Here is a 24,678-nt window from a genome sequence, read left to right on the forward strand (position 1 = left end):
ATTGTCTTTCAAATTCAAAATTCATAACAAACACGGACAAACAATTCAAATTTTGCTATAAAAATAACTACGCAAGGACAATCTTGTCAGGGGCAACATTTTATTTAATTCACAAAGACAATTCATGCTATACCAGAGTAATATAATACTTTTCACAGCTCTGGTTATAAATATATTAATAGGAAGGCTTATTTTTAAATAGGGAGTGCATTTGTTTGAACTGAAGATAGTTCATGATATTGTTTCCCAGGCTATGAAAACAAAAAACATATTAGACATTGATTAATGAAACAAAGTAATTTAATTCAGTAAAAAAAGTCCCTTAGTTACCATGGCACCAAAGACGTGTTCCAGATCCTGCGTGTAGAGATGCGTCAATCGAATAGAATCCTATTGCAAACATACCGCATCAGTGTAGTTGAACTCTGTAACTCACACCAATAAATCGATATAATCAATGCACAAAAAAAATACCTGAATATGATTCTCGAGTAAAAGTTTCACGTCGATATCATCTTCATCAGCTCCAAAGGGATTTACGGCTACTCGACCGAAATTTAGCCAAATAAGAAAAATGAAAAACTGAAAATAACAGACATATTTCTTTAGACCTTATATATCGACAGCAAATAATTTTGCTTATGTAGAACTTCTTTAATAACCTGCATGCTGGGAATCACGGGAAAATAATTCACGATAACTTCCAAGAATTCACAGCTGGCCGCCTCTTCAACATTACGTGCCATTAACGTAACCAAACCGTAAGTATAGACGACGATTATTACAGCCTTTGATAAATATATCAGATTAATAAAGTAAATGTATAGGCAATAACACAAAGTGTTATTTGATTGTTATTATTACCTGAATAAGGGCGCATGGAATATTCTTCGTTGCAATCTGTTCCCCCAAAGAATATTTAATGGAACACGAGTTATTAATCTAACACGAGTAAAATCAATCAATAAACAGTACTTTGATGGTGTTTCCGCAATTTTTCTTGAAGACCATTACTGCATCAGCACATTTAAGGAAATTGGAATTCTCCATAAATCGATTTTGTATCGAGCTTTCTTTTAGTAACAAAAACATCCAGTCGATGACCATTAAAGCGCGCGGTGTTTTGTTACGTTCGGTCTCAACTCTTTCCAAGATTATTCGTTCTTTCTCTTTTATAATTCCTAGAACGAGAAGAAAAATTCCACTGAATGAATCAAATGAAGGCCGTGCGTCCGTATTTCTCATAATCATTATCCATATTTTCTCATTACCAGCCATCTGAAGAGAAATCATGTCGGGGAACATCTGAAGAAAAACAAACAAATGAAATACAACCAAAATCAATATCAAAACCAATAATAGGAAGCAAAAAGTTATAACTGACCTTTCTCAAAGGTTTACAAACAACACGGAATGTAAGTATCCAGGCTAGGACCGCCCACCGGGCGAATTGTTCGACGATTACGGGCCCCTTAACCATAATTAGACCAATTAGAATGAACATTATTACATGATAAAGAGAATCGTGTTAGCTTTTACTTACTTCAGGCAAATTTGGCTTGAGCGACAAAATGAAATAAGTGATAACTTTAGCCGTTCCCTGATTTAAATTGTTTTTATTATATTTTATTTATTTTTTATTTTTTTCCATATTACCGGTATCATTGTTTGCAAAGCAAATAGACGCTGCATGGCCGTTGTCGTAAAGAAGGTTAGCATGATCATGAGATTAATGGAATTGGAATTTTTGTTGCAATATTTCGCCAGCGCCACAAATGCTCTACAAATTTCAAAAGTACAAAAACCACAGGTAAGGAATTATTGCTGGTTTAATCTTTTTGCTTGTCAAATAAGATCAAGGTCAATTCCTACACGAAAACGGCGTTCATGTGAAATTGTTAAGTCTTTAGCGCTACACCACGTACACATTGCACTCTTGGCGCCCTTGACTATTTATTTCAAACAAACAAAAAACAAAGTAGCCCTATCATTTACACCCTGTGCGAACAAACCAGTGGCCAGTGGGCGGCTAATTTTGACCCTGAATAAAATAGGACAATATCCGACCTAGATTTGACACTGTTCTTATTCTACTATAATAACTGTAACTCACGTTTTTCCGTCTTCGTCGAGTACGAAATTGTGCAAAATGGTTATCATATAATAAAGCAAATAGTACACCAACAGTTGCTTCCATATTTTCTTGTAGATACTTCCTCTCCATCTAAAATTATACAAAGAAACAATGAAAAATCTTGATGATCCGACTTAATAGCTTATTAATTATTATCGAGCAACACAAATTGGTTAGAGAAATATACACAAACACCACAACACATTGGCCCTTGATTGATGTGTACCGTAAGAGAACACGAATGGATTCACCGATGCTGTTAGCTTCAGGAGCAATTTGATTAAACGCAATCACTGATGGAACTTGACTGACTGTGCGCTCTAGATGACCGACGGACTTTAGCATGGTGCTATTTGTAACAGAATTTTCATCAGTTAAAACAATGACACGCACTATTCTGGACAGACCAGATTCGTAAACGATGATTTGAACGTCACGACCAGTGCCAGACAACATAGGAACAGACCTGTTACAACTAAAGAGTTTTCGCTTTTAAATAAGCACCAGACACCAGCAGCACTCGCGTGAAGAGCGTGAGATTAGTCAACAAAACATCGGTGGGTTTCCCCTATAAACGCAAGCGGAATAAACCCGCTGGGATCCGCTCACCTTCCTAAAACGAAACACAAAAATAGGGTAGTGTATGAGAAAAAATCAGACAATCCCCTTTAAAAAAAAAAAAAAAAAAAAAAACGAGCTGGCTACGTTTTGTTGGCACAAGTAAACAGGTTACATTGTTTTTCTTTAAAACAAAAACAAGAAAAACATAGCAGGTATTGGTTGCGTAGAATGTCATCGAATTGAAAGGAATTGAGGAATAAAGATTATTTATTAAACCGAATATGCTTGCAAGAGTGTTGTAAATCATGATTAGTTAATTACGGAACCGGTATTATTTTAAATTCGCCGATATTCTGAATCGCGAGTAAAATGAAAAGGCGAGAATGGCCTTCATATTTATGTTATTGAAACGGGAAGATTAGATACAGAAACTCTGATTGCCAGCATTCGTAATTGTGTCAATATCTCTTAATTATTTTTAGATCCGTTATGAATCTATTGCTTATTGATCGTTTACATCTGAAGCTGAACATATCACGAAAACCAGTTTGCGTTGACGCAGTTCTCCGCTGAAATATATAGTATACTTGGCATTCAGGGTCACACGCTTATCCTTATTGGGAACTTTCCACTGAACTAACCTTGGGGTATTCCAAGCGATGGATGGATCTGATTGAATTATATCTTGGAGGAACTCGGCAAATGGAATTTGAGCACATTCAGTCAGACATGAATATACATTTAGATTGGTAACTAAAGAATTAGCACACACCTTGTCAACGTCTCCACATATTTAGTTTAACATAAAAATTGTGGCACACCGCATCCGATGCGAAATACAATCCAGAATCCTTGGACTTATCGTAAGTTGATAATGATAGTAGTCCTACGAGCTACGGCAAACAATCAATCTCTTTGACCAACGAATCCTTAAACAGCAAACGTCTGTTTTTATTTGCATTCTCCGCGCGGAGTTTGTTGGAAACAAGGATACTAAAAATATCTACTTTGCATTTTGGTTGGTCAAAATGTTTGATTCTCATTGACACTGGATCAAACGTTTCAAATTAGTGGATAAAATCATATTGGTCTAACTCTGAACTAGCGAGATAATAATTGAATTCTTCATAAGCGCTTACCAGGAGTTGTTGGCGGGCAATAAAGGAAAATAGGCTGACCCACTTTTTTTTCTGATCCTCTTGCAGCTAATTCTCTGTTTAACCCTTATAGTACTATATTTAATCAGCAAGAAAGTTGAATGTTGAATTTTGAAGATCACAAAAAATTCGATATTTATTTACATGCTAACGTGTTACACGTTCTTACTTCTTAGGAAAGTAAACACCGTTTATATGCTGTTGAAGTATGCTCATCTAAATGGGAGCAGAAGTTTGAAGAGAAGATGCTTCATTGTATTGCTTCTGGGGCTAAATGAAAATGAAAGACAATGAATTAGTGGGGTAATCTTGTACATAGTAATTAATAAATTGACGAACCATAGCGCCAAAAATGTGATCCAATTCCTGATTATAGAGATTTCCCAATCGATAAGAATCCTATGGATAGAAAAAGATAAAAATTCACTTCTGCAATCCGACTGAAATCGACGAAAATTAGATGCAGTAAGAGAAATACATGGATATGAGTCTCCAGTAGCAGCTTGACGTCGATATCATCCTCGTCGGTTCCGAAGGGATTCACGGCCACTCGGCCAAAATTCAGCCAGATGAGAAAAATGAAAAACTGGTTGGGAAAACAGAAAAACAATTAGATTAGGACCAATGTACGGTATTTTAGGAAAACAAAATAGCAACCTGCATGCTGGGAATCACGGGGAAAAAATTTACAATCCCTTCCATGAACTCACTGCTGGCCGCCTCTTCAAAATTACGGGCCATTAACGTAACCAATCCGTACGTGTACACGACAATAATGGCAGCCTAAAAATAAAACATTTCAAATTAAATGAATTATTTTAAAGATGAGATTATTCAAACGGTCAACTTCACTCTCATTCAGTACCTGGATAAGGGCGTACGGAATATTTTTAGTTGCAAACTACGTGGATTCCATCGCAAATAAATTTTACAATAGTGTCAGTTTCATTTCAAACGAAAGGAAAAAGACAAATAAAAAGATCATACTTTGATCGTGTTTCCGCAGCTTTTCTTGAATGACATTACAATATCTAGAACTTTAAGGTGATTAGACTTTTCCGTGAAACGGTTGTGTATCGCGGTTTCTTTGAGTAATAAAATCATCCAGTCGATGACCACCAAAGCGCGAGGTGTCGTGTTGTGCTCCGTCTCTACCCTCTCCAAAATGCATCTCTCTTTCTCTCGAATGATACCTGATCGAGTTAAATTAATGTTAAACAAAATAAAGCACTGGAAACTCCAATATCAGTATTACCAGCCACCTGAAGAGAAATCATGTCCGGGAATAACTAAAATTCAGGAAAATTAAGAAACAATTAAAACGTAAAAATTAACGAGATGGAAATTAATTCTAAAAAAACCAAAAATTAACGAACCGCTCTAAGAGGTTTACAAACAACACGGAAAGTGAGTATCCAGGCCAGTACCGTCCAGCGTGCGAATTGTTCAACAATAATCGGACCCTTCACAATCACATGATGTCATTTGCTTTTATAGAGATCGCAGTAAATCGTATTTGAAATATTACCTCAGGCAAATTTGTTTTGAGTGACATGATGAAAAATGTTATGACTTTCGCCGTTCCCTGATTTTAATTTTTTTTATTATATTTTTATTTATTTTTTAATTTTTTTCCATATTACCGGAATCATGGTTTGCATGGAGAAGAGCCGTTGCAGAGCCGTCGTTGTAAAGAAGGATAACATAATCATGAGGTTAATGGAATTGGAATTCCGCAGACAGTATTTCGCCAATGCCACGAAGGCTCTGCAAATGGAAAAAAAAAATAAAAATATCATCGTGATCATTGGTTTGTGCATATCCCGATTATTGATTACGCATCAAATGATTTAAATAAGACCATGGCCGTTACAGCAATTGCCAAATAGCTACACCATTCACTATGGTTACACACAACAAATTTACGCCCAAGGTGACTGGTATAAGAAAAAAAAAACCTTTTGGTGTTGCTATTTCGTGTGAACAAAGACTGATGGTCATCGATCTAGCGCTGACCCTGAGCGTGAATTCTAACTGACAAATGAAAAATCGACCACTCAACTTAAAAACTTACTTTTTTCCGTCGTCGTCGAGTACATATTTGTGTAAAATGGTGAGCAGGTAATACAGAGCGTAATAAACCAACAAGTCTTTCCATATTGTCTTGTAGATGCTTCCCTTCCATCTGCAATGAAACAAGGAAATTGTTATTAAACGCAAACTCAAAGACCATCTGCCGCTACATAAAATCTGATTCATTCACCTACAAACTATTTAATGCTATTGAATTCTACACGTAATTACAATATAGGTTGACGATTTTTTACCGTAAAAGTATGCGAATGGATTCACCAAAACGGCTAGCGTCGGGTGAAGTTTGTTTAAACGCAAGCACCGATGGAACTTGGCTCACTTGACGAAACACTGTACTGTGCATCGTGCAATAATTTCCGATTCAATCACACGAGTCAATGTTGAAACTTGAAACAATCAAAACTATCCACGACAACTTCACCGCGATACAGCTGTTTTCCAGCGCCAGCCGTTCTTCACGGATTCTTGGTTACTACTAGACGGATTGTTTCTCTCAAATATGGCCGGGCTCTATCACGTGTGTCGAGTTCCACAAGATCAACCAAAATATAAAAAATTGCGGAATTCGCCCGTTGGCTTCCGTTGGCCTTGCTCAGAAAAAAAAAGGAATAACATTATTCTGATACGGTGGCCGAAGAATAGCAGCAGTAGATAAGACAACTAAATAATACTATGAAAACTTGCTGAACTTGTTTTTTTTTTTTGTAAGTCGAGTATACTTTCACTTTTTGTTCAACTTTATAGAGACCAGTGAACTTAATGCAATGTCCAATGCCCACAAGATTTAGCGATCTAGGAAGTATATATCTGTATATATCATATTACCGAGGACAACGAACTCCAAATTTCTCAAGGTAGGATGTTACAGAACGCATCTTCGTAACTGTATTTGCGGATTGCGGTTTTCCGCTCTATTATACTGAATGAACAGTACCCAAGTGTGAACATGCTACAGTCACGCAATATGCAAATGCGCTTTGAATGAAAGTACGAACGGTCAAGTGTTCCCTGAGTGCTGTCTGTAGTCACGAATCTCCTTCAGCGCTTTGTTCCCTGCGACTAATAAGCTCATTCTAGTCCCATGTCTCTATATTCCGTTGACGTGATTAATGGGGTTCTTGGCATCAAGTGTATAAAATCGATAACGCGCTGTTAAAACTGGGCTTTTCCACTCTATACCTGCGGTGTTGCGTGCGATTCTTTTGAAAGTCACCAAGATCGACGATTACGCGTACATATCTCAGCTGTTGGCTATGATGACATTATACGATGGCTATGGGGTCAGGGTGTTTTCAAAATCAAGCCTCCGGTTGTTTGTTCAGTTGAACAAGGATCGATTGACGTCGATTCAGGAATAAATCTGGCCGCTGAAGAATTCCTTGAACGAATTTTTACCCATAGAAGCTAGCACGTATACTTTTTGGGACTTTGTTATGGAGTAAGGAAACTGTAAGAAGCTATACTTAGCGTTGGTTGGTATCATCTGCGGAGATCCTTCAAGAAGATCTAAATTTCTGTCTAACGACATAAAATCAAAATATAAATTTTCAAGTGTTAAAGAAAAATCTTTTCAAATTCGTATGTCAAGATTCAGTTTTTTCCCGCTTTGGATTCCTGGTTTTTTTTTAGTCCTTTTATGGTCAGGTTAAGATAAAGTCGTCATGGTCATTATCTAGCAGCAGCAAAAGAAATCTCAACAATCACCTTTAGTCACTTACAACACGCGAACAAGTGTAGCCTTACGTTATCTACTTCCCAGGTTCCTAAGCTAAAAGGTCGACATTTTTTCTCGCGCGTGATTTTCTAATATTTCAATTGTTTAATCGAAAACTTTATGTTTCCCCATTTAAATGACAGTGCCAATATGAATTCGTTTCCAAGGTATTTTGCTGTAGAGGACGGGCAAGCGTTCACAATTGATTTGGCCCGATTGGACAACTTGGCGGAAGTGGTTAAATTTAGGAAACAACACTTTAACTCAATCTCACCTGTCTGTTACTTGGTCAACGATAGAAATAACGAAACAATCGATATAGATAAACGTGTCCGTGAAAGTACGCACAAAAACTTGTCCGGCTGCGAGAAAAATCCGATATCGTTGACAATGCGCGATTCGACTGGCCGGCTGGTGGCTGTTGCACTAAACAAATTAATCGAAAAATCCGAGGCCGATGATCCAGCAGGTCTACCACCAGCTCAAGAAAAGCCACGACTGATTGTGTCGCTACTTGACGACCTCGAACGAGGCATTGATCTGTTTGCGACTTACAACACCAAGACCATTTTCGAACTTTGGATTATATCAGTCGACAAAACGTATGGCCAACTGGGCCTGGCAACAGCGTTAGCGACTCTGTCACTCGACTTGGCTAAGGCCAACAACGCCGGAGCTGTAAAATGTTTGGCGGTGAGTCAATACAGTGCCAAAGCTGCTTCTAAAAACGGCCTGGAGACGATGCGGACCATTGATTACGCAACTTACGAATTCAACGGTGATAAACCTCTGGCCAATCTGACCGACCTGCTGGCCGAGCATCCCGTCGCACGTTTTATGGCATTGATTCCAAAAGTTCCAACACCTCATTGACTCACTTCTGTTGTTTGAACTTGGGATTCGATTACAATTACCCGCAATTACCATCATGTCACTATATAATCAACACCACCAGAGTAGAATTTTTAGCTAAATTTGTCCTACCTTAGAGCCCGGGAAATACGGCCAGGCCTCCACAAGTGCTCCATCCGTTGAAGAGTTGAATTTGAATCCTACCAGGCAGGATAGGAAAAAGAGGGTCCTAGTGAATACCCCCAGACTCACATGGGTGTACACGAGGACATTTAAAGAAAGGGTGAAGAAGAATCCGTAACTCGACAGACACGGTAGTTTCTTCCATCAAACGGGATGCTGTTTATCTAAAGAAAAAAGAAAAAATGTGTTACGTTAAACAAGTACAAGGAAATATTTAAAATGAGACAATGGTTACACCATAATAAACAGGAGAATATAAGGTTCCCATGTAATGCACTGAATTCATGCAAGTCATGCATCATAGTTTTAAAGCAGGTCACAGGAATAAAAGTAATGAAAATCATTACTCAAACTATGATAGCGAGATTGTTGCTGGTGACAGGTTGACACCTGCACAAGCAAAACTTGCATGTTGTGTTGTTAAGATGGCTAGTTAAGGCCTCAAATCTGCACAAAGAAGGTAGTGTGAACAAACTGCCATGGATTAACGGGGCACATATCATTAATGTAAACCAGAAACTAGAATTACCCAAATTAAAAGCAGGTTTCTTTTCTATTTCAGCTCCCATAAATCGATTATAATTATATTCTTAGTTTAATGTATTACCTGGTAAACAGCATGGAGTGTGTATGAAGCGATTCCATTAAGATACGCGACCTGAGTTGACAAGACGACCACATTTTCGTAATTTTATTCGTTGTGCTATTCATCATGCTGCCACGTACGTTTCCCAAAATTGATCGTCCCGTTTTCTTATTAAACTTAAAGCATGGCATTGTAGGCTTAAGCATGGTTATAATACTAAAGCCTCGATAAAGTTAACCCTCGTCTCTTCGACCATGGTGCTCTTCTTTCCAAACGAAAGCAGACGACACCAATTCTAATTAGACAATAGCCTATAGCCATGCTAAAATATCGATAGAAATCAGTTATCAGTAATGGTCGCTTTTAATCAAAATTATTTTACTTGTTATAAATTTATAATAAAATTAATTGAGATAACAAATTGAATTTGGATTGAATTCTATTTTATTGAATTGAGAGAAATTTCATTTTATGATTGACAAACTAGAAAATTGTTAATAAATCAGTCGTTGCTCAAGCATCTCATCGGTTCCTCCTCCGTTCCTCCTCCGTTCCTCCTCCGTTCCTCCTCCGTTCCTCCTCCGTTCCTCCTCCGTTCCTCCTCCGTTCCTCCTCCGTTCCTCCTCCGTTCCTCCTCCGTTCCTCCTCCGTTCCTCCTCCGTTCCTCCTCCGTTTCTTCCTGATTCCATCAGTCACCGCCGTCACTTACAGATCCTTTCCTGTACGCTTCTCATGAGACTTTTTCTTATGATGACGATGCTTCTTTTCAGTCTTAGCAGCCGCTTCTTCGGGAATAGAAATCCGTGCCCTGTCTCTCCCCAAGCCAAACACCGATCCAACACCCGACACCACCGATTCAACACCATACAACACCGACCTACCGGCGGACAGCGCAGTCGAACCGATTCCCCCCACGGCGCGTCTTAGTAGTCCCGGACGGACGGGTTCCTCTGGCTTTTTGTGCAAATGACTCTCAGAATGACGCCGTTTCTTCTCGCGTCGCCTCCTTACCTTCCGGGTACCAGCAGCGGCTTCCGTCTCCAACCGAGATTTAACTATCCGAGCGAATGGCGAAATCTCAACAGCTTCTCGTGTTGGATCCAGATCGGCCTCTGGGTTTGGTGCAATCTCATTTTCATCCGGTACTGCTGCTTCAAGCACAATTTCCTTTGTTATCTTTTTGACATGGTGTGTTTCCGGAACGGACGGCAATTCAACATCCAGGTCAGATTTCTCTGAGGTGTCGGCTTCTGGTGTTTGGGGATCCTCTTCAACTAAGACTTCGTCCTGGACATCCAACTTCTTTTCATCCAGTGTTCCTTCAGCATCGTTTCCTGCGATAGATTTCTCATCCGGTTCCTGTTTTTTATGCAAAATCGGATCGACCATCGAGTGCCATATTCGGCTTGCCAATCCGGGATGGTCAGGTAAGTCAGCATTTTCTGCCATCGGTTGAGCAGTTTCTTCTAATTTAGGGTGAGAATGACCTGTGGCACTTTCCTTCTTTTCCGGTTCTGAAGTAATGACTTTTTCAGTGGATGCCTCATCCTGGACATCCGTCTGCTTCTCATCCGGTTTTTCTTCAGCTTCATTTCCTGCAATTGATTTCTCATCCGGTTCCGGTTTCTTAGTATGCAAAATCGGATCGACCATCGATTGCCATATTCGGCTTGCCAATCCGGGATGGTCGGGTAAGTCAGCGTTTTGGACAACATCTTCTTCTCCGTGTCCAATTTTATTCAGGGAATGAGACGGAGGGATCTCTTTGTGGGCATCCACTTGTTGATGAGTTGCCTTTTCAGTCAACTTAAATTCCTGCAGCTCAGCCTTTTCATCCGCATTCAAATGTTTAATATTTTTTACATTCCTGACAGGTAGACGTTTTTGGGGCACTACTGGGATCGACGGTTTCTGAGTGCTGGGAGGAGCAGGTTTGGCTCGGAATTGCTTTTTGCTCGTGAAATTGTCAACATTTTTCTTCTTGTCGGGTAAAGGAACTTTTTCAGGTGATGTTTCATTGTGCGGATGCAAAATTGGGTCGATCATCGAGTGCCACATTCGGTTTACAAGTCCGGGAGCGTCACCTTTCTTGTCCACTTCAGTCTTGGTTATCGTGGGTGTCGAGAGAACAGGGTTGGCTTTGAAAGGTTTCAAATCTGTCCCGTCCGTCTTCTTAGCGCCAGGTTTCTTGGCCATTACAGTCTTGCTTTTCTTAGGAGTTTGGTAAGGCTTATTGTAGTGACTGCTGGGAACAGGGTTGGCTTTGAAAGGTTTCGGTTTCAAATCTGTCGCGTCAGTCTTTTTAGCAGCGATTGTCAATTCAGGTTTCGGGGAAAAAGTCCAATCGCGTGGATGGATCTTTTTGTCCAAATGAGTTGGTAATGGACGGATAGTCTTGGATTGGGGAATGGCTGCCATGATTGAGGTCGAGCCGAATCCTTGAAAACGGAATCCAATTTTGGGCATTTGTGGGGCCCCATCAACCATGGTGAAATTAGCTGGTGCTAAATGGATTTTATCCGGATTCAAAGTCATTGGTTTGGTCGCATTGACTGTTGGTTTTGCCAATTTGACCGGTCTCTTATTGTCGATTTTGGATTTGACTAAAGGAAATTCTTTTTTCGTCCCGGGAAGTTTTCGAATTGGTTGAGTATTCATTCCCGTTTTTGAGTTCGTATTCCGTTTTTGAGTTCGTATTCGTAGGTTAATACAGAACGTATGATGATTGAGGTAGGCGGAGAACCCCTACTTATAACCTAGCCATCCCAAAATTTCATCAGCAAACCCCCTGTCACCACTGATTTTGATCCATTTTTCAATTAACTGTTAACCGAAAATTGTTTTAAATAAAATAATATCAACTCTTGCTATTTTAGCAATAATGTTCAATCATAATTAAAATAATTTATCAATTCAAACTTATTTTTTATCCGAAATTAGTTTTCTTATTTTGGAGATGATCAAAAAGTCCTGTCTGTTCCTGTCCGATCCTGTCCATTCCTGTCCATTCCTGTTCAGTCCTGCGTGTCGTCAATGTATGCATAGGTAGATCCATCTAGGCGCGAATTATGTAATCTCATATTTTTTTACTTATGAATTAGGACAACACAAGTAACAATTGGAATTAATTTAAGTATTTAACATATGGATAGGATAAATAACAAAAAGGTAAATTTAACTTACAATTTACTCAAGTTTCTTAGGTAACTTTTTTGTCTTTTTTCCTTACACTAAAATAGCAAATATTCTCTAATAAGCTAATAGAAATTAAAGGGGTACTCTGAACTCCGCAATCAAGAAGAAAAAACCAATTAATCATCAAAACCAATCCAACAGAAATTTAAAAATTTAAATTACCATGGCACCAAAAACTTGTTCCAAATCCTGAGCGTAAAAATTAGCCAATCGAAAAGAATCCTTAACAAAAAATAAATTACAAAATAAATAAAAACGTTTTCTGTTAGACTCTATTACACTCATCCATCAATTTCTTTGTCCTAACAATACCTGAAAGTGGGATTGCTATGATGACATTATACGATGCCGGCTACACAAAATTCGAATAAAAAAAAATCAATTAAACTGATATGTTTGGGTGATTGTTGAATAACTGCCAATATTCGTTGTCCGGTTTTTTCCCGCTGTGGATACCTGGGGGTTTTGCGAGTCCTCTTATGGTAACGTTAAGATATAGTCGTCACGGTCACCAGCAGCTGGCAGCTACCGAAGCAGCAGTCAAAGAAATCTCAACAATTACCTTTAGTCACTTACAACAAGCGAACAAGTTTAGCCTTACTTTATCTACTTCCCAGGTAAAAGGTTCAAACGTTTTCTCGCACGACGTTCTATTATTTGAATAGATTAATTTAAAGCTTAATGGTTTCCACATTTTAATTACAGTGCCCATATGAATTCGTTTCCAAGAAATTTTGTTGCTAAGGACGGGCGAGTGCTCACAATTGATGTGGCTCGATTAGAAGAATTGGCGGAAGTGGTTGAATTTAGGAAACATCACTTTAACTCAATCTCACCTGTCTGTTACTTGGTCAACGATAGAAATAACGAAACAATCGATATAGATAAACGTGTCCGTGAAAGTACGCACAAAAACTTGTCCGGCTGCGAGAAAAATCCGATATCGTTGACAATGCGCGATTCGACTGGCCGGCTGGTGGCTGTTGCACTAAACAAATTAATCGAAAAATCCGAGGCCGATGATCCAGCAGGTCTACCACCAGCTCAAGAAAAGCCACGACTGATTGTGTCGCTACTTGACGACCTCGAACGAGGCATTGATCTGTTTGCGACTTACAACACCGAGACAATTTTCGAACTTTGGATATTGTCAGTCGACAAAACGTATGGCCAATTGGGCCTGGCAACAGAGTTAACGAGGCTGTCACTCGACTTGGCTAAGGCCAACAACGCCGGAGCTGTCAAATGTTTGGCGGTGAGTCAATACAGTGCCAAAGCTGCTGCTAAAAACGGCCTGGAGACGATCCGGACCATTGATTACGCAACTTACGAATTCAACGGAGATAAACCTCTGGCCAATCTGACCGACCTGCAGGAAGAGCATCCCGTCGCACGTCTAATGGCACGTCGCATATAAAATAGTTTCGCACTCGCCGTGATCAATCTCTAAATGTGTCGCGCAGCTTAGAAATACAAAATTCATTACAAAAGTTTTTTTTTTTACTTATCTCAGCAGTTATTTAAACTTGCGAAACTCAATTAAGTGCATTAGTTCGGAATTATTTTTTATTTACACTTGCACTCACATTACCCAAAGACGTTATACTATTTTCCAACAGGAGTAGCATTTTGCAGTGAAGAAGCGTCGTTGTATTGTTTTTGTGGCTGAAAGTTTAATAGCGCAAAAGATGAAAAAACAGATTAATCATCAAAACCATCTAACATAAATTTGCATAAATTAAAAAATTGAAATTACCATGGCGCCAAAAACTTGTTCCAAATCCTGAGCGTACAAATTAGCCAATCGATAAGAATCCTGTATCACAAAATAAATTTAAAAACATATTCTTTTAGCTTTAAGAATCATTCATCAATTTGATTCTCCCAATAATACCTGAACGTGAGTGTCGAATAAGAGTTTGACGTCGATGTCATCATCGTCAGTTCCAAAAGGATTGACGGCCGCACGGCCGAAATTCAACCAGATGAGGAAAATGAAGAACTAGTTTTAAAGTAATAAGAGTAAGGTGGGCTTGACTACTTGGTATAGGAAACACTTTTGTGACACGAACCTGTAAGCTGGGAATCACGGGAAAATAATTCACGATGCCTTCCAAGAAGCCACTGTTACCGGCTTCTTCAAAATTTCTGGCCATCAAAGTGACCAGTCCGTAAACGTAGACCACTATGATTGCAGCCTTCGATCAACATTTTAAAAATGTGATTACATAATAACATAAAATCTAATTTAATTTATTAGTACCTGAATGAGGGCGTACGGAATATTTTTCGTTGCAAACTGTTGTTTCCCGATATAAATTTTGTTATTCCACAGTAACCTGACAGTAACGATAAAATAGAAATAAGAGAAATAACCCAATCTTACTTTGATAATGTTGCCGCAGTTTTTCTTGAATGCCATTACAATATCCAGAACTTTAAGGTGATTAGATTTTTCTGTAAATCGGTTATGTATTGCAGTTTCCTTGAGTAGCAAAAGCATCCAGTCGATTACAATCAGAGCGCGTGGGGTCTTGTTCCCTTCGGTTTCCACTCTTTCTAAAATGCATCTCTCTTTCTCTCGAATGATTCCTGATTATACGAATGATTATTTAATAAAATTAAAGCTTGAATAAAACTTGAATACCATCGATTAATTACCAGCCACCTGAAGCGAAATCATGTCAGGGAACATCTACAAATGGATAAAAGAAGAAAATTTAATTAATGAAATGTAAATAACCAAAGAATTTTAAGAAACAGAAAATGAACTGACCTTTCTCAAAGGTTTACAAACAACGCGGAAAGTGAGAATCCAGGCCAGTACCGTCCAGCGTGCGAATTGTTCAACAATAATCGGACCCTTCACAATCACATGATGTCATTTGCTTTTATAGAGATCGCAGTAAATCGTACAATTAAGAAATTACCTCAGGCAAATTAGTTTTGAGTGACATGATGAAAAATGTTATGACTTTCGCCGTTCCCTGATTTAAATTTTTTTATTAGATTTTAATTTTTTTTTTTTAATTTTTTTCCATATTACCGGAATCATGGTTTGTATGGAGAAGAGCCGTTGCATGGCCGTTGTCGTGAAGAAAGTCAGCATAAGCATGAGGTTGATGGAATTGGTATTTTTGAGGCAATACTTTGCCAAGGCCTCAAATGTTCTGTTAAACGACACAAATTATATTGGCGAGCTGATTACGTGTACGCCTGTGAAACGGGCCAAGGTCCGTAGAGTTTCATTTCATAGCGGCAAAGCGGAAAATTTCTAACCGGACCCTCACGGGAGCCCGCTTGCACAACATGTCGCTTATCGGCCTCGAATGAGACGATTAATAGGAATGAAATGAACTTACTTTTTCCTTTCAATGTCCAAAACCCCGTGCAGTATTGACAGCAAGTAAAAAAGAAAGTAGTACACCAGCACGTGTTTCCAAATAAACTTGTAAATACTGCTCCTCCATCTAAAAAAATGAATTCAACAAATTCAATTCAAACAAAATTAGAAAATTAAAAAAAAATATACAGTCATGCCTGCAAGTTTCTTTAGCAATCAAACAGCTCTATATGGTTGCATTTTAAGTTGACGGAAGGTATACTAAAAAGCATACCTTTCCTCCTCTTTGGATTTATTTTGCGCTTTTCCATTCTCTCTTCTCTTCCTTTCGGTCTTTCAACTTTCCCACCAGAATGAACGAAAATGCGCGAAAATGAGAGGTAAAGTAAGCTTCCTAAGCTATACCTTCCGTCAACTTAAAATAAAACCATATAGAGCAGTTTGCCTGCTAAAGAAACTTGCAGGCATGACTGTATGATAACAGTTAAAATTAATTTTATGTTTAATTACCGAAATAATATACGAAAAGATTCACCGAAGCGGTTGGCATCCGGGGAGGTCTGATTGAACGCCACCACCGACGGCACTTGACTCGTGTTGCGTTCAAGTTGAACGTGCGATTGACTCTTGTCGTAGCGCATCGTATAATTTTTAAAAATATATTTTGATCCGCAATCACGCGTGATACACACTTTGTTCAGAGTTGATGGAAACTAAAAACAATGCTCGTCATGCGGGAATTTTGAACGTCACTATTTAAAAGCGCAGCCGCGTCTCCGCCAGCCGATGACCACAGAAACTCTTTAAAGACTACTTAGATACGTGGGCATGTTACCTTTCAAATAATCGCCCGAGGTGCGGGCTTGTCACACGTGTAGAGTTTTAGAAGAAGCGGGCTGAATAAAGAAGAAACATGCCCGCTGGCTCTCTATTGCACCTAAATGGAACTAACGAAAAATTTGGTCAAATGGAAAAAGGAGGACCCCACACAACTCAGGAATGTTTTTACATAATTAAAAGGAAACCAAAAGTTTTGTTTTCACCAACTAACTAGATTGCCAACGTAAAAGGCATAATGCAAGATCCCGTATTTGGGTATGACTGCGATTTTAGTTTTATTCACTGTCGAATAAATATTGAAGTACAAATTACAGCATCTTTATAATAGAATGTGTTGTGCGGACGTGCGGTTTATTCTCCGTCCGTTTGCTTACTACTTTCAAGCGTTGGTTTTGGTAAAATAAGAAAAATCTCTGAGCTTTTCTTGACCTTCTGAAATTTTCTTTCTTTGCCTCCGTATGCCTTCTTTTTTCACCTATCCCTACCACCACTCTCTCTTTTCTTTTTCCAGACGATTCGTACGGGGGGACAGGTAGACGAACTGACGAGGTATAATAGCTGGCGTCCTTGTATCTACCGGCATTCTTTTCTCGCTGCAGGCATCTTGTTGCTAACTCGTTTAAATCAAAGGGCATAAAAAGAGGGTTTCTATTTACTTGAGATTTGTTTGTTACTCTGCCATTGAAAACTACTCGAAACGAACAAAGTCACGACGAGCGCACCGGCCGCTTTTTGTCGTGTATAGACCTTATTCCAATGAAAAGGTATGGGTCAAGCCGACCTCTTTGCGTCGCGTTGCAGTGTGAAGGGGTGCCTTGAACAGAAGATTTTTATTTGGCTCGCCCCACAGTACAAGAAGGTCGGCTTTTCGGGTTAATCATGCCCGAGGGAAGGAAAGGGAGAAAAGGAAAGAATGAAAAAAGAGGGGACCAGACTTTTCTTTTCTCCCTTTCCTTCCCTCGGGCATGATTAACCCGAAAAGCCGACCTTCTTGTACTGTGGGGCGAGCCAAATAAAAATCTTCTGTTCAAGGCACCCCTTCACACTGCAACGCGACGCAAAGAGGTCGGCTTGACCCATACCTTTTCATTGGAATAAGGTCTATAGCGAAATGGTGGCGGGTTACACTTTTCGTGAAGTGCTGCTAATATGAATTATGAACGTACGGTGACGTAGTGCGAGATGCATATTTATCAAGTCGTATGGTTGCGTAAACTGTTTCATGCAAATGAAACAGCAGCAGCAGCGCAGCAGCATCCGACGATTACAAAAGGGGTCTCTGTGTTGATATTATAAAGCTCGTTAAGCGTAGATATAGCGCAATAACGATGAATCATCATGTTTATTTTAGATTCATTCACCTGTCAAAAAGTCTATAATACAATGATAATAATGTTGTGTACTTTGATGGGTTAGCCTACTCAATTATTTCTGTGTCTCGTAGAAAAGCACAAGTCCTATTTGTCATCTGACGTTAAAAAAATGGGGTAAAACAGACATGACAGGAAAGTGTGATGGTGTTTGCATGGAATATTGTTATTATTAATCAAATTTATTTTGCGGCAGAGGCAGCAGCATTTTGGTTTGTGGAACTTTCCGTATTTGCTTTTGGTGGCTGTGTAAAGAAATTAAAATAAAATCATTTTAAAATTTCTGCAATGCTAAAGACAACAGCAATAAACTTAACCGACCATTTCTCTTAAGAAATTCGACAGATCCTGATTGTAGAGTTTTGCCAATCGGAGGGAATCCTGCCACAAAAGTTTAATTGTCTATATACGTTTGTCTATAAGCGACAACTATAACAAAACTATATACCTGGATGTGAGTGGCAAGCAGTTGTTTCACGTCGATATCGTCGTCATCGCTACCAAAGGGGTTGACGGCAGTGCGACCGAAATTCAGCCAGACGAGAAAAATGAAAAACTGATGAAGCATCGAAAAATGATAAAAATTGAAGTTTAGTTTTTGGAATGATGGTCGAGTGATAGTTCACCTGTATGCTGGAAAAGGCTGGAAAATAATTGACGATTCCGCCCAGTAAAACGCTCTTCTCAACTCCGTCAAAATTTCGTGCCATCAACGTGAATACCCCATAAAGATAAACGACAATTACCGCCACCTTTGAGTGTAAAGAAATGTATTAAAACCTGCAATCAAGAAAGAATGATGATCATCTGAATTAGATTAATCAATGCTTACCTGAATCAGAGCATAAGGAATGTTTTTGGTCGCAAACTATTGGAGAAAAAAAAATTAATTTTAAGAATTTATTATGAGAAAGTTATTACATTATCATTAAATATATGTGTATCAAACCTTGATAGTGTTTCCGCAGTTTTTCTTGTAGGCCAACACATTTTCCACGGATTGGAGGTAGTATTTATATTCGGCAAAACGGCCTTTCTTGTGCGTTTTCTTTATCAACAGGATCATCCAGTCGATCACTACTAAAGGACGCGGAGTCGGGTCTCCTTCGATTTCCATTTTCTCTAGAATCATCCGTTCTGCACTGTTTTGTATGATTCCTAATTGGCGCATCGAACAGATATTTCAATTATAAGCAAAGAACATTTTGATTGAATTCGTGATTTTACCTGCTCTTTGGAGTGATGTCATGTCCTTAAACAAAATAAAATTCACGTTTGATAAACAAAAAACATTTCAAGATACATTCATTATTTAACTCGAATAATCAATAAATCACGCGTAACGCTGGCCACAACCAAATAATGATTTTTCACCGGATATACAAATATAAACTTACCGGAAATAAGTCTCTCAAGGGTTTGCAGACGATACGATACGTAAGAACCCAAGAAAGAACCACCCAACGAGCGTAATGTTCAACAATAACTGGTCCCTTGAGTGCGAAAATGTTTTACAATATTAAATCACGCCCATACAATTCTTATAATAGATTAGCCACGACTTATACTTCGCGTAAATTTGGCTTAAGTCCCATGACGAATACGGAAATAAGTCTGGACGTTCCCGCCATGTTGATTTGAACGCTGAAACGACGCTGCATAGCCGTTGTCGTGAAAAAGGACAACATGATTATCAAATTCGTCGGACTCGGGGGGTTAGTCATGCAGTATTTCGCCAAAGCCTCAAATGCTCTGTCCTCACAATTAAAACAATAACACACAAAAACTGGTTAGTTCATCATCTTTTTTAAAAAATATTCAAAGTCAAAACGTATAATAATCACTTTTTCTGTTCTCCATTTAGGGCAACTTTATGCACAACTGTCAGCAGATAATACAATGCGCAGTAAATAAAAAAATGCTTCCATAATGCCTTGTAGATACTTCCTTTCCACCTGCAAACAACGTGAAATCAAATAATTATTAATCGTGATTGCTAAAAGATGCAACTTGAACTTATACTGAAAGAGAGTTAGAAAGCTTTCTCCAAACACAGGAGATCTACTCTGCTGAGCGGGAGTATCCAGGATCAAAGAAATGGCAGGATGTTTCGTCGTATTGTTGTGCCAAATGGGAACGGCCGCCGTCGAAGTTTGCTGCTGAGACGCATTGAGATTGTTTAATGGAATCTCAGTGATTGCATTAACCCTCTCGTTCCTTGTGCTGTACTGCATTGAAATATTGGAACTCATAAGTGCGACGGATTATAATCAACTTGTGGAATTGTGGAGAACTAACGATAGACACGCGCCACTTGCAGACGCTCGCTACTGACTCTCTGACACCACAGAAACTACCCTATGCGTGCAAACTTCCCAGTGATGATGGCCTGGACGAATAATACATTTTCAAATGTCCTCCAGCTCTTGTGGAAGACATTCACGCAAAACCTGTTCCACTACTTTCTTTCTTCTTTTTTTAACACAAATCGCTTTGACAATGGCTTCCTCAACTCTACTGTCTACTCCCAAATTTAATTTGAAAGGCAGGCGTAATTAAAATTATAAAAAGTATTTGTAAAATATAAACTTCCTTCTTATACTTAAGGAAAGGGGGTTGCAAGGCAAGGACGTTGAAATCAAGTTATAGCAATGTCACTAAATTGAAAGATTCAAATGGTTAAAGTGGCTATAAGAGCAAACTACCCAAATGGGGAAGACCCAGTGTTATAACCTTCCGAAAAACTGGACGATAATGGGCGTGGTGCCATCGATAGAATCACAATCAACAAGGCAATGATGGCCTTCAAATACCACGAGCACAAGTTTGTGACGAACTGGTTATGAGAATATTTCGCGAGCACATAAGATTAATTTAAGCCTGAGGACTTCCCGTCTGTAGCATATTCAGCAAATAACTATCGTTCTTCTGGACTGTATAAAATTTCAATTAGAAAAGAAAGAAGGAACAGCAGTGTCAAAAGGGAATCAGTGGCAATCGGACGCGCTGGTGGTGCGCAATAACTATCTATCGTTAAAAATTGTAAAGCCAAGACCCTCATACGATGACTACCCTAACCAATCGAACTGAATCGGCGTTATGTGTAATTTCGATGAACCTTCTATCTTCCCAACAACCTGCTCAAAAACAAACTTTTCGGGAAACCATTTTGATTCTTTTCCGGTACAGATTTGAATTATATACTCAATTGTTGGTATGTCATCTTGATTTTTAAGAACATTTTAATTCGGCCTCATCAATAGTTGGAAGGGAAGTATTTACAAGACGATCTGGAAGCAGATGTTGGTGTACTGCGTTCTTTTCTATTCCTTGACAATAGTTTACAAGGTTGGTCTTGACGAAGAAGGCAAAATGTAAGTTGATTTTCATCTTATGTTATTTTTCTCAATCAACCGGTTACAACACTTTTTTAATCGATCTTCTACCAATGTGGGCAGAGCATTCAGGGCGCTGGCCAAATATTTTTCCAAACAAACGGGTTCCCTAAATCTCATGATAATGTTGGGGTTCTTTACGACAACAGCCATGCAAGTTAGTTTCAATCTACATTGCGCCACAAAGTTCTTTTTTAATTGTGCTAACGTTTGACTCATTTTCATCTCCGCATAGCGTCTATTCACGATGCACACAGCTATGCCTGGCACGGCTAAACTCATCTCATTTTTCCTGATGTCAATCAAGCAAGATTTACCTGAAGTAATTAGCCTATAATACCCGGCTACTAATTAAAATCCCGATACGATTCCTATCTATGCAAAATACGTGCCTATGGTATACTTTTCATTAAAATTTGTAGGGTCCCGTTCTTGTTGAGCAGTTCGCACGGTGGGCGGTCCTTTCTTGGGTACTAACTTATCGTATCGTCAGCAAACCGCTTCGGGATTTATTTCCGGTAAGATTTTATTGTCCTTATTTGATTCGATTGATTTCAAATGTATAGTACACTTCACTGTAATCACCATTTTGGCTTCGTCAATAGGACATGGTATCACTTCAAAGAGCAGGTATTAATGAGCAAGTTTTTAGTGAGTTTCTTTGTTGATGAATTAATTGGATTTTATTTAATTAATTCCCCAGGTTTGATTCGAGAGAACGAGAGGTATCTTCTAGACAGGGTAGAGCCCATTGCCGCAAACACGACCCCACGCCCTCTACTGCCCATCGACTGTAACAGATTACATAATAAAGAAAACAGGAAATAATATAATCGCTCAATGTGTTATTGCGGTTCTATTAAACAGGGATGCTTTTGTTGGCAAGGGATTGTGCAACTGAAAATCGTTACCCCGATAAAGGCAATTACGTCAAACTCCTTGATTTTATCTTGGGCTTCAAGAAAAGCTGTGGCAACACAATAAAGGTTCGATTTGATCATTACTATTTCTATTCAAGTATTCAAGTAATTTAATAACAACATAATTTTTTGAAATCTATTTCGGAATACTTCCGGAAAAAAGTTTGCAACCAAAAATCTTCCTCACGCTCTCATTCAGGTAAGATACCCCCACCTCTAAAATACTGAAAATAAAGCTATTAAAAAAATGTATTATGTTTAAAAGGCTGCGATAATATTCGTCTACGTTTATGGACTGATCACGCTGATGTCGCGTAATTTTGATGGAGCAGAGAAGGACGTGTTTTTGGAAGGATTTGTAAGTTACGTCCCCGCAATGCCCAGCTTACAGGTCCGTATATTCCTAAAGCCATTTTAAAACTTATTTGGAAGCCAAAATATTCATTTTCTTTTTCCGTTGTTCGATCAGTTTTTCATTTTCCTCATTTGGCTTAATTTTGGCCGTACCGCTGTCAATCCCTTTGGTAGCGATGACGACGATATCGACGTCCAACAACTGTTAAAAACTCACGTTCAGGTAGAGTTTCGTTTCCTTATTTAAGTACCTCGTTAAAGATTGTAAATTTGCAAGATGAAATGAAACTAATGAGATTGTTTTTCACGGTAGGATTCCCTTCGGTTGGCAAGCCTCTATAATAAAGAATTGGATGACATTTTTGACAACATGGTTAGTGATATTACTTTAAAATTTAATTTTCGATAATAATAAGGCTTAATCTGATTTGATTTATCAGCCATAGAAAATCTAAAGTCAATTCCACATTCAAATTCGCCATCATCCAAAAATCGTTATCGTCCAAATTGCGCTACTAACACAACACACACACAGAATAGTGTTGTCTGCAGTGCAGGTAGCCTATGCAGATGAAATAGATTATTACAATACCGACAAAGTGGTGTTTTACCCGACAAAAGCATCTCTAATTAATCACATTAATCACTTTCATTCGTAATTTTCCATTAATGACGAACGTTTTAAATGGAAACGTTATGTGTTATGCATCTCATTGGCTTACGTAATGTTGAAGTAAATACAAAAATAATTGTGCTGTTAGTATTTTTTATGTTAAGGCGCTAAATAACTCACAAACATTGCAAACATTATGTCCAATAATCTTTACTGTTAAAACCATCCCTAGCCTGTTAGAGAATATTTGCTATTTTAGTGTAAGGAAAAAAGAAAAAAAAGTTACTTAAGAAACTTGAGTAAATTGTAAGTTAAATTTACCTTTTTGTTATTTATCCTATCCATATGTTAAATACTTAAATTAATTCCAATTATTGCTTGTCTTGTCCTAATTCATAAGTAAAAAAATATGAGATTACATAATTCGCGCCTAGATGGATCTACCTATGCATACATTGACGACACGCAGGACTGAACAGGAATGGACAGGAATGGACAGGATCGGACAGGAACAGACAGGACTTTTTGATCATCTCCAAAATAAGAAAACTAATTTCGGATAAAAAATAAGTTTGAATTGATAAATTATTTTAATTTTATGATTGAACATTATTGCTAAAATAGCAAGAGTTGATATTATCTTATTTAAAACAATTTTCGGTTAACAGTTAATTGAAAAATGGATCAAAATCAGTGGTGACAGGGGGTTTGCTGATGAAATTTTGGGCTGGCTAGGTTATAAGTAGGGGCTCTCCACCTACCTCTATCATCATACGTTCTGTATTAACCTACGAATACGAACTCAAAAACGGGAATGAATACTCAACCAATTCGAAAACTTCCCGGAACGAAAAAAGAATTTCCTTTAGTCAAATCCAAAATCGACAATAAGAGACCGACCAAAATGGCGAAACCAACAGTCAATGCGACCAAACCAATGACTTTGAATCCGGATAAAATCCATTTAGTACCAGCTAATTTCACCATGGCTGATGGGGCCCCACAAATGCCCAAAGTTGGATTCCGTTTTCAAGGATTTGGCTCGACCTCAATCACGGCAGCCATTCCCAAATCCCAGACTATCCGTCCATTACCAACTCATTTGGACAAAAAGATCCATCCACGCGATTGGACTTTTTCCCCGAAACCTGAATTGACAATCGCTATTAAAAAGACTGACGCGACAGATTTGAAACCGAAACCATTCAAAGCCAACCCTGTTCCCAGCAGTCACTACAATAAGCCTTACCAAACTCCTAAGAAAAGCAAGACTGTAATGGCCAAGAAACTTGATGCTAAGAAGACGGACGGGACAGATTTGAAACCTTTCAAAGCCAACCCTGTTCTCTCGACACCCAAGATAACCA

At 38.6% G+C, this 24,678-nt stretch overlaps 5 protein-coding genes across 15 annotated transcripts; 2 read left to right on the forward strand and 3 right to left on the reverse strand.

Moving 5' to 3' along the window:
• Positions 1-86: 86 nt before the first annotated feature.
• Positions 87-9,544, reverse strand: LOC124314135 (bestrophin-4-like). 11 transcript variants are annotated; one of them, XR_006911074.1, is made up of 16 exons: positions 9,303-9,544; positions 9,043-9,142; positions 8,645-8,859; positions 5,927-6,037; positions 5,496-5,619; positions 5,381-5,437; positions 5,229-5,315; positions 5,108-5,141; positions 4,840-5,045; positions 4,718-4,753; positions 4,510-4,635; positions 4,331-4,438; positions 4,192-4,251; positions 3,997-4,122; positions 3,835-3,927; positions 2,601-2,747 (listed from the first exon to the last, which is right to left on the reverse strand). XR_006911074.1 is itself a non-coding variant. In XM_046779196.1 (12 exons), the coding sequence occupies exons 2-12, from the start codon at positions 2,158-2,160 to the stop codon at positions 195-197; spliced, it is 942 nt and encodes a 313-aa protein (XP_046635152.1). In that variant the 5' UTR covers positions 2,161-2,224; positions 3,835-3,925; the 3' UTR covers positions 87-194. The 11 variants fall into 11 exon arrangements, 2 of the variants coding, with proteins under 2 accessions (XP_046635152.1, XP_046635151.1); XR_006911073.1 differs by having other exon boundaries at positions 8,931-9,142; XR_006911075.1 differs by lacking the exon at positions 9,043-9,142.
• A 2,621-nt stretch (positions 9,545-12,165) lies between these two features.
• On the forward strand, positions 12,166-13,937 carry LOC124314221. The gene is made up of 2 exons (XM_046779362.1): positions 12,166-12,326; positions 13,182-13,937. Exons 1-2 carry the CDS (start codon positions 12,238-12,240, stop codon positions 13,891-13,893), a joined length of 801 nt encoding a protein of 266 aa, XP_046635318.1. The 5' UTR covers positions 12,166-12,237; the 3' UTR covers positions 13,894-13,937.
• A 17-nt stretch (positions 13,938-13,954) lies between these two features.
• Positions 13,955-17,035, reverse strand: LOC124314152 (bestrophin-4-like). The gene is made up of 12 exons (XM_046779234.1): positions 16,330-17,035; positions 15,839-15,946; positions 15,523-15,646; positions 15,407-15,463; positions 15,253-15,339; positions 15,138-15,171; positions 14,863-15,068; positions 14,740-14,775; positions 14,549-14,674; positions 14,371-14,478; positions 14,233-14,292; positions 13,955-14,141 (listed from the first exon to the last, which is right to left on the reverse strand). The coding sequence occupies exons 1-12, from the start codon at positions 16,458-16,460 to the stop codon at positions 14,082-14,084; spliced, it is 1,137 nt and encodes a 378-aa protein (XP_046635190.1). The 5' UTR covers positions 16,461-17,035; the 3' UTR covers positions 13,955-14,081.
• Positions 17,036-17,974: 939 nt separating this feature from the next.
• On the reverse strand, positions 17,975-20,389 carry LOC124314133 (bestrophin-6-like). Its single transcript, XM_046779191.1, has 11 exons — positions 20,052-20,389; positions 19,874-19,984; positions 19,598-19,781; positions 19,427-19,522; positions 19,257-19,281; positions 18,979-19,187; positions 18,862-18,897; positions 18,656-18,781; positions 18,478-18,585; positions 18,351-18,410; positions 17,975-18,274 (listed from the first exon to the last, which is right to left on the reverse strand). Exons 1-11 carry the CDS (start codon positions 20,279-20,281, stop codon positions 18,212-18,214), a joined length of 1,248 nt encoding a protein of 415 aa, XP_046635147.1. The 5' UTR covers positions 20,282-20,389; the 3' UTR covers positions 17,975-18,211.
• Positions 20,390-20,973: 584 nt separating this feature from the next.
• On the forward strand, positions 20,974-23,492 carry LOC124314170 (bestrophin-4-like). Its single transcript, XM_046779272.1, has 13 exons — positions 20,974-21,212; positions 21,293-21,403; positions 21,488-21,581; positions 21,660-21,746; positions 21,847-21,942; positions 22,030-22,054; positions 22,128-22,217; positions 22,292-22,410; positions 22,508-22,543; positions 22,610-22,735; positions 22,814-22,921; positions 23,012-23,071; positions 23,139-23,492. Exons 1-13 carry the CDS (start codon positions 21,094-21,096, stop codon positions 23,142-23,144), a joined length of 1,077 nt encoding a protein of 358 aa, XP_046635228.1. The 5' UTR covers positions 20,974-21,093; the 3' UTR covers positions 23,145-23,492.
• The last annotated feature ends 1,186 nt before the right edge of the window (positions 23,493-24,678 follow it).

Source organism: Daphnia pulicaria, chromosome 10, assembly GCF_021234035.1.
Source record: "Daphnia pulicaria isolate SC F1-1A chromosome 10, SC_F0-13Bv2, whole genome shotgun sequence".
In the NCBI taxonomy this organism is placed as follows: domain Eukaryota; kingdom Metazoa; phylum Arthropoda; class Branchiopoda; order Diplostraca; family Daphniidae; genus Daphnia; species Daphnia pulicaria.